The 16,096-nt window shown below is 37.4% G+C and overlaps 1 protein-coding gene across 5 annotated transcripts in view; it reads left to right on the forward strand.

Annotated features, from left to right (window-relative positions):
* ROBO2 (roundabout guidance receptor 2) overlaps positions 1–16,096 on the forward strand; it is a 699,021-nt gene that overhangs the window by 501,342 nt on the left and 181,583 nt on the right. For all 5 annotated transcript variants that reach the window (XM_055424356.2, XM_088836149.1, XM_088836153.1 and 2 more), the window contains exon 4: positions 1,412–1,532. In XM_055424356.2, the coding sequence (XP_055280331.2) occupies positions 1,412–1,532 (121 nt within the window). The remainder of the gene's footprint in view (positions 1–1,411; positions 1,533–16,096) is intronic.

The raw sequence follows: 16,096 nt of genomic DNA on the forward strand, positions 1-16,096 counted from the left end.
ACCAGTATATTCTTATCTCATATCTCTTTAAGAGAGATTGTTAAAAAAAATAAAAAATAAAAAACCTCAAAATTGGAAAAAAACCTGTAAGTTGATGATACACTTACTGAAAAGCTTATTCTGCTGTAGTATCCTCTTAACAAGCAATATTTTAACATCATTATATTTGTTTATTCAAACAGAAATGCTTCTTATTTAATAAACATTTAGAGGCCACCTATACAAAGCCAACAGTTTGTACCAAGTCATACTCATCATTCAAAAAAATTATTTGTTTTTATTCAACAACACGTCCCTCTTCAAAAGTTGTCTTATAAATACAGTTAAGATGAGACAAAGATAATTTTAATGCTAACAAATACCCCATGAAGACAGAGATTTTACTTTTTGATTTACTACTGAATCTCAAGGACCTACTGCCCAGCCAATAGAAGTACTCAACAAATACTCATTGAATTCTTCTGAGTCAATTGGATCTCATTATATTATCCAAATAAAATATCTAGTGCTTCTTTCTGATGACAGATGTCAATAGAAATTCATTCAACAGAATTTCAGAGTGAAGACCAACCATGAGGTTTAATGGCAGCAGTCACAAGTCTCGAAATAGGATCAGGCAAGAGAGAGGAAGACTGCCTTAAAGAAGCATTCTCTAGAAAGAGAATACGGAGGCTTACATGGAAGCAGGATTTCAGTTCAGTTCAGTCACTCAGTCTTGTCTGACTCTTTGCGACCCCATGAATCACAGCACGCCAGGCCTCCCTGTCCATCACCAACGCCCGGAATTCACTCATATTCATGTCCATAGAGTCGGTGATGCCATCCAGCCATCTCATTCTCTGTCATCCCCTTCTCCTCCCGCCCCCAACCTTTCCCAGCATCAGAGTCTTTTCCAGCGAGTCAACTCACCGCATGAGGTGGCCAAAGTATTGCAGTTTCAGCTTTAGCATCAGTCCTTCCAATGAACACCCAGGATTGATCTCCTTTAGAATGGACTGGTTGGATCTCCTTGCAGTCCAAGGGACTCTCAAGAGTCTTCTCCAGCACTACAGTTCAAAAGCATCAATTCTTCGGCGATCAGCTTTCTTCACAGTCCAACTCTCACATCCATACATGACCACGGGAAAAACCATAGCCTTGACTAGACGTACCTTGGTTGGCAAAGTAATGTCTCTGCTTTTTAATATGCTATCTAGGCTGGTCATAACTTTCCTTCCAAGGAGTAAGCGTCTTTTAAAATATTCCAGAAGAGTGGGAGAGTTTTGTATCTTAGACACTCAACTATTTCTTTTAGAGAAAAAATATGTGCTTAATTTTTCAAGATGTTTTATTAATGAACTTTCTTTCTCTGTTTCTTTTCTTTTCCATTTTCTTTTATTTTCTTTGTTCTTTTTCCCTCCAATTTTAACAGATCCGTGGTGGAAAACTAATGATCTCCAATACCAGAAAGAGTGATGCCGGGATGTATACCTGTGTGGGTACCAACATGGTGGGAGAGAGAGACAGTGATCCAGCAGAGCTGACTGTCTTTGGTAAAACTCTCTTTTAATTTATAAATTGCTATTTATTATCTACTCTTTCTTCACTTTAAAATATTTTGCTAATACCAAACACCAGGCCATATAGGGATGGTTACTTACGACTTGTAGTGAGCTGAATATACTAGAACTGTCTTGTTTTGGGGTTCTGTCTTTCAGATGAAATCTTTGATTTGAAGAAAATTAAACTTTTGAAACAATTTACCTGCTTCATTCCTATATATTTATAAGATTTTGCCTTTCATCAAAATGTTAAAAATTAGTCATTGTCAAAATCTGTTGGACATTATATCTATCATTCCATTGTGATGTCTTTATCAAATATTTATTTTGTGCATGACATGAGATAAGCAAAAGAGACACAGATGTATAGAACAGTCTTTTGGACTCTGTAGAAGAGGGCGAGGGGGAGGTGATTTGGGAGAATGGCATTGAAACATGTATGTTATCATATGTGAAACGAATTGCCAGTCCAGGTTCGATGCATGATACAGGATGCTCGGGGCTGGTGCACTGGGAGGAACCAGAGGGATGGGTTGGTGAGGGACTTGGGAGGGGGGTTCAAGATGGGGACACATGTACACCCGGGACAGATTCATGTCAATGTATGGCAAAACCAATACAATAATGTAAAGTAATTAGCCTCCAATTAAAATAAATAAATTAAAAAAAATTAGAGAGTACACTGTAAAGTCATTTCACTTGTCTTCTACTTAAAAAAAAAATCTCAGATTGAGCTACTTGCAGTTTTAGCTCATGATAAAAAGACTAGCTTGCTAGTTATACACACAGAATCAAAAATAGAAAAAAAGTTAATAAACAATTTTGCTAAGATATTCATGTTTCTTCTGCTTCTTCAACTTTAAAAGCCAAGGGTCTCTTGAGCTGGAGTAATTTAGTTAATTTTAGTTAAGACATGACTAGATCTGTATCACAGAACTAGTAAAGAAAACATTAGAAAGGAGGAAATTGGAGATGATAAAGATGATGGAATAAAAAAAAGTAAGGAAAATACTGCAGAGCAGCTGTGGAAAATTGAAAGAAAAATATGAATGCAGTGACAGAAAACTGGGAAAAAATGGAGATCCTCAAGATACTGGAAAATGAAACATCTTTTAGAAAATATTGAAATCTCATTCAAGTATCTGTATGGAGTTATATAATGGAGTTATATAGTATATGAATACACCCAAACATACTCACATAAACATATTTATATATAGATGTGTGTATATATATATATATATTTATATATATAATAAGTATATAGATATAAATAAAACAGATACTATGTGTTTTTTTAAAAATATGAGATAATTTTGAATTTTAGATTATTCTTTTTGTGCCAGTAAAATAATCTTCTGGATCTGTGCATAATATAAGATAACACGTCATTCCTCCAGAACACGCCGAGGGTGGCATCAGAATCTGGCATGCGTCCCTAAAGAAACTTCTTTGGTAGCTTGGGATGTGCCACCCATGGTGTAATGGGAATGCCATGATGCAAAAAAGAGTCATAGTGTGATTTCCGTTACATTTAGAGTGTTACGTGTGCTTTATGAATAGGTACCAGAGTGCAGACCTCTCTTTAAATTGCTCTGAGTACCAGGTAATCTCTGGTCATACTCCTTGTGGCTAAGTAGCTTGAAGTCCCAAATGACAAAACCAGGAGAAATCCCATACTTCATGAAAGGAATTGAACAGTAAAATCAAAAATGTTTCAAGTGTGCATGTTAATTTCTGTCCTGTGGAGTTCAGACAAGTATTCATTTTAGCCCTTAGATTTCTTGCAGTCACCTTTAAGAGTCTCAGAATGTGCTTCATTTTTAATGAATAAAATACAGTTTTGCCTGCTAAGATATGAAATTAATGGTCACCAAACAATAGCATTGAAAACCTACAAGTACAGCTGTGCTATTTAAAGAAACACTCATCTCTATTCTACTGTAGCTACCACCAGCTTCAGAACAGAAATATTGCATTACAGCAGTATATATTGCCTTCAGAAGAAAACTGAAAGTGTTTAGTGTTAATACCCAAGTAATTAGATTTACCAAATGTGACTGTGTTATGACATTTACGCTGCTTTCTTTAAAAACATGATTAGAACTAAAGAATATCACTAAATGTGTCAGGAGTTACAGGAGGGACTTCTAAATTATTTTGAAAACAGCTGTAAACCAAAGAGATCAAATTTGTCTACAGGCAGCTCTTCTGGAACAATTGATTTAAGGAGCAGAGAAACATTTATATTGTGGTATAAACAAGTCAGAACTGACCTAAGGGGTTATAGGTACAGTATTAAGTTGTGGGAAAAAGTAAAATTCATTAATTGAAATTGAAAAATAAATCAAAACCAAGGAATAAAACATTAAAAGAGTCATGATGGGTTAATTTTTTCCAGGTTGTGACTACTATTGTTTGAGAAAGACCCCTCCTGTACATTGATTCTCCAATTCTTAGAGAAAATAAAATAACTAGTGTACTTTGTATAATGAGGCCTTCTTTATTTTATTTTGGTACTCTATAGCCAGAAAAATGTTTTCTAGTAAACCTATTTGTATTTCATCTTCTTTTGGTTCAGTTCAGTCACTCAGTTGTATCCGACTCTTGGCGAACCCATGGACTGAAGCATGACAGCCCTCCCAGTCTATCATCAATTCCCAGGGTTTACCAAAACTCATGTCCATTGAGTCGGTAATTCCATCCAACTACTCATTCTCTGTCATCCCCTTCTCCTTCTGCCCTCAGTCTTTCCCAGCATCAGGGTCTTTTGGAAAGAGTCAGCTCTTCGCATCAGGTGGCCAAAATATTGGAGTTTCAGTTTTAACATCAGTCCTTCCAATGAACACTCAGGACTGATCTTCGTGAGGATGGACTGCTTGAATCTCCTTGCAGTCCCAGGGACTCTCAAGAATCTTCTCCAACAGCACAGTTCAAAAGCATCAATTCTTTGACACTCAGCTTTCTTTATAATCCAACTCTCACATCCATACATGACTACTGGAAAAACCCTAGCCTTGACTAGGTGGACCTTGGTTGGCAAAGCAATGTCTCTGCTTTTTAATATGCTATCTAGGTTGGTCATAAATTTGCTTCCAAGGAGTAGTATCTTTCAATTTCATGGCTGCAATCACCATCTGCAGTGATTTTAGAGCCCAAAAAAATAAAGTCTGCCACTGTTTCCAATGTTTCCCCAATTATTTGCTGTGAAGTTTTGGGACTGGATGCCATGATCTTTGTTTTCTGAATGTTGAGCTTTAAGCTAACTTTTTCACTCTGCTCTTTTACTTTCATCAAGAGGCTATTTAATTCTTCTTCACTTTCTCCCATAAGGGTGGTGTCATCTTCATCACTGAGATTCTTGATATATCTTCTCACAATCTGGATTCCAGCTTGTGCTTCATCCACCCCGGCGTTTCTCATGATGTACTCTGCATATAAGTTAAATAAGCAGGGTGACAGTATTCAGCCTTGACGTACTCCTTTTCCTATTTGGAACAAGTCTGTTGTTCCATGTCCAGTTCTGACTGTTTCTTCTTGACCTGCATACAGGTTTCTCAAGAGGCAGGTCAGGTGGTCTAGTATTCCCAACTCTTAAAGAATTTTCCAGTTTGTTGTGATCCACACAGTCAAAGGCTTTGGCATAGTCAATAAATCAGAAATAGATGTTTTTGTGGAAGTCTCTTGGTTTTTTGATGATCCAGTAGATGTTGGCAATTTGATCTCTGGTTCCTCTGCCTTTTCTAAAACCAGCTTAAACATCTGGAATTCACGGTTCATGTACTCTTGAAGCCTGGCTTAGAGAACTTTGAGCATTACTTTATTAGCATGTGCCGCTGCTGCTAAGTCACTTCAGTCATGTCCGACTCTGTGCAACCCCATAGACGTCAGCCCACCAGGCTCCCCCGTCCCTGGGATTTTCCAGACAAGAGTACTGGAATGGGGTGCCATTGCTTTCTCCTACTAGTGTTTGAGATGAGTGCAATTGAGCAGTAGTTTGAGCATTCTTTGGTATTGCCTTTCTTAGGGATTGGAATGAAAACTGACCTTTTCCAGTCCTGTAGCCACTGCTGAGTTTTCCAAATTTGCTGGCATATTGAGTGCAGCACTTTCACAACATCATCTTTCAGGATTTGAAATAGCTCAACTGGAATTCCAACACCTCCACTGGCTTTGTTTGTAGTGTTGCTTCCTAAGGCCCACTTGACTTCACATTCCAGGATGTCTGGCTCTAGGTCAGTGATCACACCATCGTGATTATCTGGGTCGTGAAGATCTTTTTTGTACAGTTCTTCTGTGTACTCTTGCCACTCTTCTTAATATGTTCTGCTTCTGTTAGGGCCATACCATTTCTGTCCTTTATTGAGCCCATCTTTCCATGAAACGTTCCCTTGGTATCTCTAGTTTTATTGAAGCGATCTCTAGTCTTTCCCATTCTCTTGTTTTCTTCTATTTCTTTGCTCTGATCACTGAGGAAGGCTTTCTTATCTCTCCTTGCTATTCTTTGGAACTCTTCATTCAAATAATTATATCTGTCCTTTTCTCCTTTGCTTTTTGCTTCTCTTCTTTTCACAGCTATTTGTAAGGCCTCCTGAGACAGCCATTTTGCTTTTTAGCATTTCTTTTTCTTGGCGATGGTCTTAATCCCTGTCTCCTGTACAATGCCCTGAACCTCCATCCATAGTTCATCAGGCACTCTATCTATCACATCTAGTCCCTTAAATCTATTTCTCACTTCTACTATATAATTGTAAGGGATTTGATTTAGGTCATACCTGAAGAATATAATCAGAATTCGCTGTTGACCATCTGTCCATGTGTAGAGTCTTCTCTTGTGTTGTTGAAAGAGGGTGTTTGCTTATGACCAGTGTGTTCTCTTGGCAAAACTCTGTTAGCCTTTGCCCTGCTTCATTCTGTGCTCCAAGGCCAAATTTGCCTGTGACTCCAGGTGTTTCTTGACTTCCTACTTTTGCATTCTAGTCCCCTATAATGAAAAGGACATCTTTTTGGGGTGTTAGTTCTAAAAGTTCTTATAGGCCTTCATAGAACCGATCTACTTCAACTTCTTCAGCATTACTAGTTGGGGCATAGATTTGGATTACTGTGATATTGAATGGTTTGCCTTGGAAAGGAACAGAGATCGTTTTGTCATTTTTGAGATTGCATCCAAGTACTGCAGTTCAGAATCTTTAGTTGACTATGTGGCTACTCCATTTCTTCTAAGGGATTCTTGCCCGAAGTAGTAGATTATTGGTCATCTGAGTTAAATTCACCCATTCCAGTCCATTTTAGTTCTCTGATTCCTAAAATGTTGATGTTCACTCTTGCCATCTCCTGTTTGACCACTTCCAATTTGCCTTGATTCATGGACCTAACATTCCAGGTTCCTATGCAATATTGCTCTTTACAGGATAGGACCTTGCTTCCATCACCAGTCACATCCACACCTGGATGTTGTTTTTGTTTTGGCTCTATCCCTTCATTCTTTCTGGAGTTATTTCTCCACTCTTCGCCAGTAGCATATTGGGCACCTATTGACCAGGGGAGTTCATCTTTCAGTGTCCTATCTTTTTGCCTTTTCATACTGTTCATGGGGTTCTCAAGGCAAGAATACTGAAGTAGTTTGCCATTCCCTTCTCCAGTGGACCACATTTGTCAGAACTCTCCACCATGACCTGTCTGTCTTGGGTGGCCCTACACGGCATGGCTCATAGTTTCATTGAATTAGACAAGGCTGTGGTCCATGTGATTAGATTGGTTCATTTCAGTCACTCAGTCGTGTCCGACTCTTTGTGACCCCATGAATTGCAGGACGCCAGGCCTCCCTGTCCATCACCAACTCCCAGAGTTTACCCCTCCTACCATCTTGCTAGGGCTTCTCCTTTGCCCTTGGACACGGGATATCTCCTCACAGCTGCTGCAGCACCTACCGTCTTACTGGGGTTTCTCTCACCTTGCACGTGGGGTATCACCTCTCAGCTGCTCTTTTATGGTGTTTGTTCTTCTTTAATATTTGCTGACTAGAAAATAACATCCTAGTTAAGTGGCAGTACCAGGTCTAAAAATTAGAAGTGGGTATCCTTGTGTAGAAGGACACTAAAATCTTTAACACAGTCTGCTGCTGCTGTTTAGTTGCTAAGTCATGTCCAACACTTTTGTGACCCCATGGACTGTAGCCCTCCAGGCACCTTTTTCTGTGGGGTTTCCCAGGCAAGCATACTGGAGTAGATTGCCAATTCCTTCTCCAGGGGACCTTCCCAGCCCAGGAATTGAACCTACATCTTCTGCTTTGCAGGCAGATTTACCACTGAACCACCTGAGAAGCCATGATATCTTCATAAAAAATACTTCCTAGCAATTTACATATGTTAATTAACTTCTAGAGCTCCTGAAGACAAAAAAAAAAGAGTTGAAATATATAATAAAATTTCCAATTATGGGTAAGCTTGAGATATCCATTATGCAGAATTTAACTGTCATTAAAAAACAACCAAAAAATAAGAAAATTTTTCCCATTGATTTTTAAATGTTTAAAGAAATAATACATAAAAAGATTTTATATGCTACATTTCTAATAGATATTAGAAGTATTAAAAAACTTACAATGAAATGCAGAGATATCTTGCCCCCTCCTCCCAATACACATACCCTCATGTAGACACACACACAGGTCTCTCTTTGAACATTTCTGTAAGCCTGTTTTGGTTTTTCTTCTGGGATGCTCTCATATTTCTTTGTGCTTATTCTGCAATTTTATACATTATTTTGACATCTTATTTTGGAATTGATGATTTGGCCTACCGATACTTTGTTCCCCAATTTCTTACCAGCACTCACCCTCCTTTTGTTCTTTCAGTATATTGACTTCGGAAACATTGATTATATTAATATCAATAACTTATAATATTGTAAATATGGACTGTGAGCTAACTGTTATGCTATTATAATAGCATTACTTTTCTGGCTTTATATTTGATCTTCTTTCCATTAACACATTATTGACCATAGACATATTAATGCCAGAGGTGGCAGTTTCTGCAAAAATCTCCCCTATCAATAATGTGTTTATAATAAGTCCATTTTCCTTTTTCTTGTGTTTACCTGTCATGAATTCTTGAAACTGAAACAACAGATTTAAATTTCTCTAAATTCTGTTTAGCTATTAAGACCACTCTTGCTGTACTCTTTCTGGAGGCCTTAGACTTTCTACTGTGTCCAATCAGGGTGGATGCTATTTAGATCTGCCCCAGAAACTTCATTCTGACATTCATCTCCCCTTTCCTCTGCTGCTGGATTCCCTTTTTCCTGTATCCCATATTTGTATTTTTTTCTTAGTTAACTCTTGTATTCAGAACAGATATCTCCAGATATCTCCTTCACTGGAGCCTACAGCATGTTCAAGACCAAACTGTCTCTATTCTATCCAAAACAATGGATACTTTGGCTGGTTATAGAATTCCAGTTTTAAAAAATATTTTTGCTTAGAATATTAAAGGTGTCACTTAAGTATCATTTTGTTTCCACTGTTACTCTTTAGAAGTCTTCTGTACTTTTGATTCCTACGTGATCATTTTTCTTTTCTTTTTCTTTCAGCTTTACTCAGTACCTTCTCTTTATCCCATGGTTCTGAAATGTTTCAATACCATGCCTTGGTCTGGCACTTTTTTATCTTACTAGTTAGACACTTGGTGAGCATCTTATCTAAAAATGCTGTATTCAAACAACTCAATGAAACGCACTGTTCATTTTTTTCTGTTTTAGTTTTCTGTCAAGCATAAATTCATTAATTAGATGTTAAATCTCCTAGCTCTTTTTCTGAATTTTTTCTTATTTATATCATCTTGTTCTTATTTCATGGATTTTTAACTTCTCTTCCTTTTCAAGATTTTAATAGTATTCTTTTCTAAATAAAATTTTCTCATAATGTACCTTAGGATATATCTATGTTTTATTGATAATGTGTGCCCTTCATTTAAGAATTCAAAACATAAGGTGTTATCAAAATCAATATAATTGTTAAAGATAAAATCTAGTTCTTTTCAATAATATTAACTTGCAAAGCTTAAATAACAAAATATTTATTTGCTCACTTATTTAACAAATATCTCTTGAACACCTACTATGTGCCAAGCTCTAAGTGTTTAAATAGAGTAGAAAAATGAATAGATAGGTCCCCTGCTCCCAACATGACTCTCGTATCAGCAATAACATGAAACTTTGCCTCTAAAACGTGGTGAGAAAGGCATTTATTTTTTCCCTCTGAGAACATTTACCTATGTTTGTTTTTGCTTCACAGGATGGTTTCTCTCAGACAAAGAAAATTCTTGGCAAGAAAAGAAATTAGCGCAGCCAGGATTTATTGAATCACAGTCAGGCAGACGGATCGTTATCGTCCAGTCTGTTATGGAAGGGCACAGTAATTCACATTCAATGGCTGTCATAACCCCTGCCCCTCATACATACCTATTTAAATAACACTAGGACTAGCCTTCTGACTTCCCCCTTTAATGGGCACGACTGGGTGGCGGATCCTCTTGGGTCAGCTGAAGTTGAGATAAGGTTTACAAGCAGTGGTTAGGTCTCATGTGCTTTTACTGCATAGCTTTAGTCTTAGAGAACATGAAGGACCCTACCTATCTAATTATTGTCATAATGCTGCTTTTATAATGTCAAACAAAGCTTATTTTTAAATTGTTAAGGTTGTCCTAGTAATAGCTGTCACAGCACAGCCTTTGCCAATTTTATAGTCCTATTCACTGACTGTAAACAGTTGAAAAGAGAAATTCTCTGGGCACTTAATTTCCTTCAGTGTAGCATGTAAGTAAGAAACTTAAGATATATTATGCAACCACATTTCAGATTTATGATTTGGGGGTTAAATCGAATCTTTGCTTTCTGAATATTATTGACATAACTACAAGGAGAATTGGCATTTGATTTTATTACAGTTGCATACAAAGTTGGATTTTTCCACATTGCCAGGTTGTTACTAAATTGACCTGACTACTTGAGAGCTTACTTTACATAGTACCGCACTGCGAAACACTTCTACTGTCTCAAGAGAGGTTAACCTTGTAAGTAAGTTATGCAGGTGAATCAAATCCAGTTAATCTCACATAAAAAAAAAAAGTTAATTGCATTGGCAAAGACATTGTCTCTGATCACTCTATGGCTGTATAATTAGGAATGAAGCCATTCAGAGGGACTGTAATCCAATTGATAAGCAGTCAGCAAATAGCCCTTGAGATTTCTCCCCCTATGTTTCAACATGTGATCAGACATAAGGTGTTAATATGGAAAAATCATTGACCTTATTTTGACATGTGTTAAAATTAGGTTTTGCTTGTTAGATAGTAGTTCAAGAATTTTCATGTATATTTATTTCAGTTGTTCAGATCTTCATGGAATAAAATTTCATGGGGTATTAATGAGTATTGAATGTGGTCAGTTATCACCCCGATGTTTCTCTTATCATTTTACTTTCTAATCCTTCTAAATACATTTATTTGCAGATGACATTGATGCAAAACTCCAAGATAATTGCTTGTAGTTTTTGTAATGTGTATCTGAAAGAGGTGTGACTTTGTGCTTGGCGTATGATAACAGTAGCACTTGCTAAGGCAAAGCATTTAAAATACATTTCTAGAGCTTCTTTAGTCTTTAATATTTGTGTTTGAATCTTAAATTTTCTGGAAATAAAGCCTAGTTCAGTTCAGTTCAGTCGCTCAGTCGTGTCCTACTCTCTGCGACCCCATGAATCACAGCACGCCATGCCTCCCTGTCCATCACCAACTCCTGGAGTTCACTCAAACTCATGTCCATTGAGTCGGTGATGCCATCCAGCCATCTCATTCTCTGTCGTTCCCATCTCCTCCCACCCCCAATCCTTCCTAGCATCAGACTCTTTTCCAGTGAGTCAACTCGTCGCATGAGGTGGCCAAAGTATTGGAGTTTCAGCTTTAGCATCAGTCCTTCCAATGAACACCCAGGACTGATCTCCTTTAGAATGGACTGGTTGGATCTTCTTGCAGTCCAAGGGACTCTCAAGAGTCAATTTTTAACATGCTGTTCTTTGTAGACAGTTAAAATTACAAAATAAAATGAACTTAGTATAAAGAGCAGAAAATAATTGATACAACAAATAACACAATTTAGAGATAATTGTCCCAAAAGGTACTATGGAAATTCTCAGAACAATTTTTTTAAAGTTGTGACCAAATATCAACGAATTGGTAAATTTCGATGTTACTTTTTTGTAAGGCACACCCTCAATATACTCAGGTATGAGCCCTTTCTAATGTGCCATGTATATGCAGATGACATTCTTCTGGGTTATTCTTTGTGTTAATGGGCACAATGAAGAACAGAAACAGTATGGACCTAGCAGAAGATATTAAGAAAAGGTGGCAGGATATATAGAAGAACCATATAAAACAATATCTTAATGACCTAGATAACCACAATGGTGTGATTACTCACCTAGAGCCAGACATCCTGGAGTCTGAAGTTAGACGGGCCTTAGGAAGCATCACTACAAACAAAACTAGTGGAGGTGATGAAATTCCAGCTGAGCTATTTCAAGTCCTAAAAGGTGGTGCTATTTAAGTGCTGCACTCAATATGCCAATAAATTTGGAAAACTCAGCAGTGGCCACAGGACTGGAAAAAGTCAGTTTTCATTCCAATCCCAAAGAAAGGCAATGCCAAAGAATGTTCAAGTTACTGCACAATTGCATTCATCTCACACGCTAGGAAAGTAATGCTCAAAATTATCCAAGTCAGGGTTCAACAGTATGTGAACCAAGAACTTCCAGATGTTTAAGCTGGATTTAGAAAAGGCAGAGGAACCAGAGATCAAATTGCCAACATCTGTTGGATCATGGAAAAAGCATGAAAGTTCCAGAATAACATCTACCTCTGCTTTATTGACTATGCCAAAGCCTTTGACTGTGTGGATCACAACAAACTCTGGAAAATTCTTAAAGACATGGTAATACTGGCTCACCTTAACTGCCTCCTGAGAAATCTGTATGCAGATCAAGAAGCAATAGTTAAAACTGGACATGGAACAACAGACTGGTTCCAAATAGGAAAAGGAGAATGTCAAGGCTGTGCATTGTCATCCTGCTTATTTAACTTTTGTGCAGAATATGTAATGCAAAATGGTGGGCTGGATGAAGTACAAGCTGGAATCAAGATTGCCAGGAGGAATATCAATAACCTCAGATATGCAGATGACACCACCCTTATGGCAGAAAGTGAAGAGGGACTAAAGAGCCTCTTGATGAAAGTGAAAGAATAGAGTGAAAAAGTTGGTTTAAAATTCAACATTCAGAAAACTAAGATCATGACATCTGGTCACATGACTCCATGGAAAATAGATGGAAACAATGGAAACAGTGACAGACTGTATTTTGGGGGGCTCCAAAATCCCTGCAGATGGTGACTGCTGCCATGAAATTAAAAGACACTTGCTCCTTGGAAGAAAAGTTCTGACAAACCTAGATATCATATTAAAAAGCAGAGGCATTACTTTGCCGACCAAGGTCCATAGTCAAAGCTATTGTTTTTCCAGTAGTCATGTATGGATGTGAGAATTGGACTATAAGAAAGCTGTGCACTGAAGAATTCATGCTTTTGAACTGTGGTGTTGGAGAAGACTCTTGAGAGTCCCTTGGACTGCAAGGAGAGCCAACCAGTCCATCCTAAAGGAAATCAGTCCTGAATATTCATTGGAAGGACTGATGCTGAAGCTGAAGCTCCAAGACACTGGCCACCTGATGCGAAGAACTGACTCATTAGGAAAGACCCTGATGCTGGGAAAGATTGCAGTCAGGAGGAGAAGGGGACGGCAGAGGATGAGATGGTTGGATGGCATCACCGACTCAATGGACATGAGTTTGAACAAGCTCCGGGTGTTGGTGATGGACAGGGAATCCTGGCATGCTGCAGTCCATGGGGTCGCAGAGTCGGACATGACTGAGTGACTGAACTGAACTGAACCGATTCCTGATTCTTTGCATTGTCCCCCCACCTTTTTTTTTTATGAATTGAATTGCATTTTCCGCTACAGACAATGTTAGACTTCCAAAAGTTCTATGCCAAATGCTGTTCTGTGGTTATCTAGTTGCTAGGCAACTAAACTCTACTTGAGGGCAGAAAAGAATTAAGTTCATTGCAAAGTTCACCACCCCTTCTGAGTTCATCAGAACATCAGCAGGAAATCCTGTATCTTCCTTCCTTTTTGAAATTATAAATCAGGTGCTTCCATGTGTCTCCATACAAAACAGTGGGACTTACAACAAGTATGGTAACCAAAAAAGTCCTCAAGGACCTTGATGGTATACCTGGAACAAAGAGACAAGTTTATTTTTGTGACAAGTCTAATGTAAAGTTTGTTTTAATTAATTATATTCACATGTTGCAATTTCATGACTGGTAGCATGTTAATGGAAGCATACAAAAACTTTGCTGAAAATATCAGTGTGTATTTTAATGGAACTAACCTATATACTCTTATGAAATTTATTTTGTAGTCAGCATCGTGCCATGAAAATTTTCCATGTAGAGAGGTAGATAAATAGATAGCATTAATATCTCAACGTATGAATTTGCCACAGTTTATCCTAAAATCCCCAAATTTGCAAGACTGCCAGCATTGCTGCCATGATTTTCTGTTGTTCTTATCTTTTGTCACAGTTATCTATGATCAAAGTTACTGTTCTGTATTATTTGTATTGTGGAATGTCTGCAAGTAATGAGTATTTTGGTTCTTCTCCAAAACTCACAATTTCCTTCTTTTTCTTTTTAATCTCTAAAGTCAGCATGTCCTTTTTGTTCCCAATTGTAATAGGCATGACTTTAGTATGTTACTTTAAAAAAGTAATTTTTGCATTTATTTTCTGATAAAATATCTTTATCATGCATGAGAAGTTTCTTATGATTCCTTCTTTATTTGGAAGTTTTAATCCAACAGGTTCTCCATGTCTATAGATGTGAGCGTATTTATTTTCTCTTCTCTATAAATAGTAATATGTTTACTGTTTTAATTAAGAATGCATTTGACTTCAAGCAACAGAAGGCTAACAATGGCTTAAGTGCTAAGGGGTCCATTTTTTCCTCATCTTCCACATCTTTCTTCACCATTTCTGAGATAAAAAGATCTAAACATTCACGGATCCATACCTTACCTACCATTTTGTTCCACTGTGCTAAATGGATATTTGAGAATCGTTGTAGACTTTTCCTTCCTCATCTGATTGATACCCCTTTCTGGTATCTCTTCGTTCTGTGCCTTTTCCACATCCCTTGAACCACTGTGTCTGTTCTAAACTGAAATAATTTATTACAGTAAATATTTTGACCTTCACTGTTTTGTGTTCTCTTCTAATTCATCTCCCACAGATCTGCTAACATGATCCTTTTCATATGGCTATTAGAAATGATGCTTCCTTGCTTAAAATATTTCAACATCTCTCTACTGCCTTAAGTGCAGAACTCACATTCTTTGACATGGCATACAAGGCCTGTCACAGTCTTGCCATTTACCAACTAAGTAACTTCATCTCTCTCCACTTTTCTGGTGAAACCCAGCTGCTGACTCTTCACCAGCTCCCACACTCAAAGTCTGGCACAGGGGAAGCATTAACACACACTAAATGAAGGGGTGATTGAAGGAAAGACCTCTCTTGGTTTGCTCATCCAAATTTTAGGACAGTTCCCACTTTAAAATTGGAGGGAGCCAGAAGGAAACTCTGACTGATGATTTATCAGTCGTTAGTGATATCTCCAGTAGCCTGGCTCTCTTTTAATATTGGCTTTTGAATGAACTGACTGAATATCCCTAAGTGATAGTAAAGAAATTCATGTCAATGTATGGCAAAACCAACCAATATAATATTGTAAAATAATTTGCCTCCAATAAAAAATAAATTAATTAAAAAAAATCAATCCTACTTTCTATGCCAAATCTTTTTTTTTTTCTATTAATATTCCACTTTCACAAGAAGATACTGATCCTATTGCCTGTTGTGTACTGCCAAAAACAATAGCTCAACATTAACTATGCCAGAACTAAAATACTTGACTGGTGCACATAGTGGTCAGTCGTCTAAGGATAACACTAGGTAATTCTATCCAACTTTCAGATTTCTTTTGTTGTCAGGGGGGCGCACTTAGAGCTAATTGATTCTGACCACCTAAAATCTTTTGAAGCAAGCTTTCCCACAAGTGTTTTGGATTATTTCTAAATCCTGCATTTATAAGCTCTTCACGATAAAGTCCCACAAGCTTTGTTTTATGTCTTGGGATTCTGGGACCCCAGTGTACAAATACTTGAGTATGTGAAAGTCTGTGTTTAAAGAAATTGATCGCTACTATCTTCTTCACTGTGGCAAGATGAAGTTATCTTCCTTTTGAATACCAATGATGGTTGACTTTTTCGCAATAAAGTATCATTTTGTAGTTTACACATCTGTTTTATAAATATGGGTCTCAATTTAGTCAATAAAATCATATACATCCAGTCTATACTCAACATATGTTATTTGATATGTT

This window comes from Moschus berezovskii, chromosome 1, assembly GCF_049115385.1.
Source record: "Moschus berezovskii isolate FMDL1 chromosome 1, NW_MosBer_1.0, whole genome shotgun sequence".
Taxonomy (NCBI): domain Eukaryota; kingdom Metazoa; phylum Chordata; class Mammalia; order Artiodactyla; family Moschidae; genus Moschus; species Moschus berezovskii.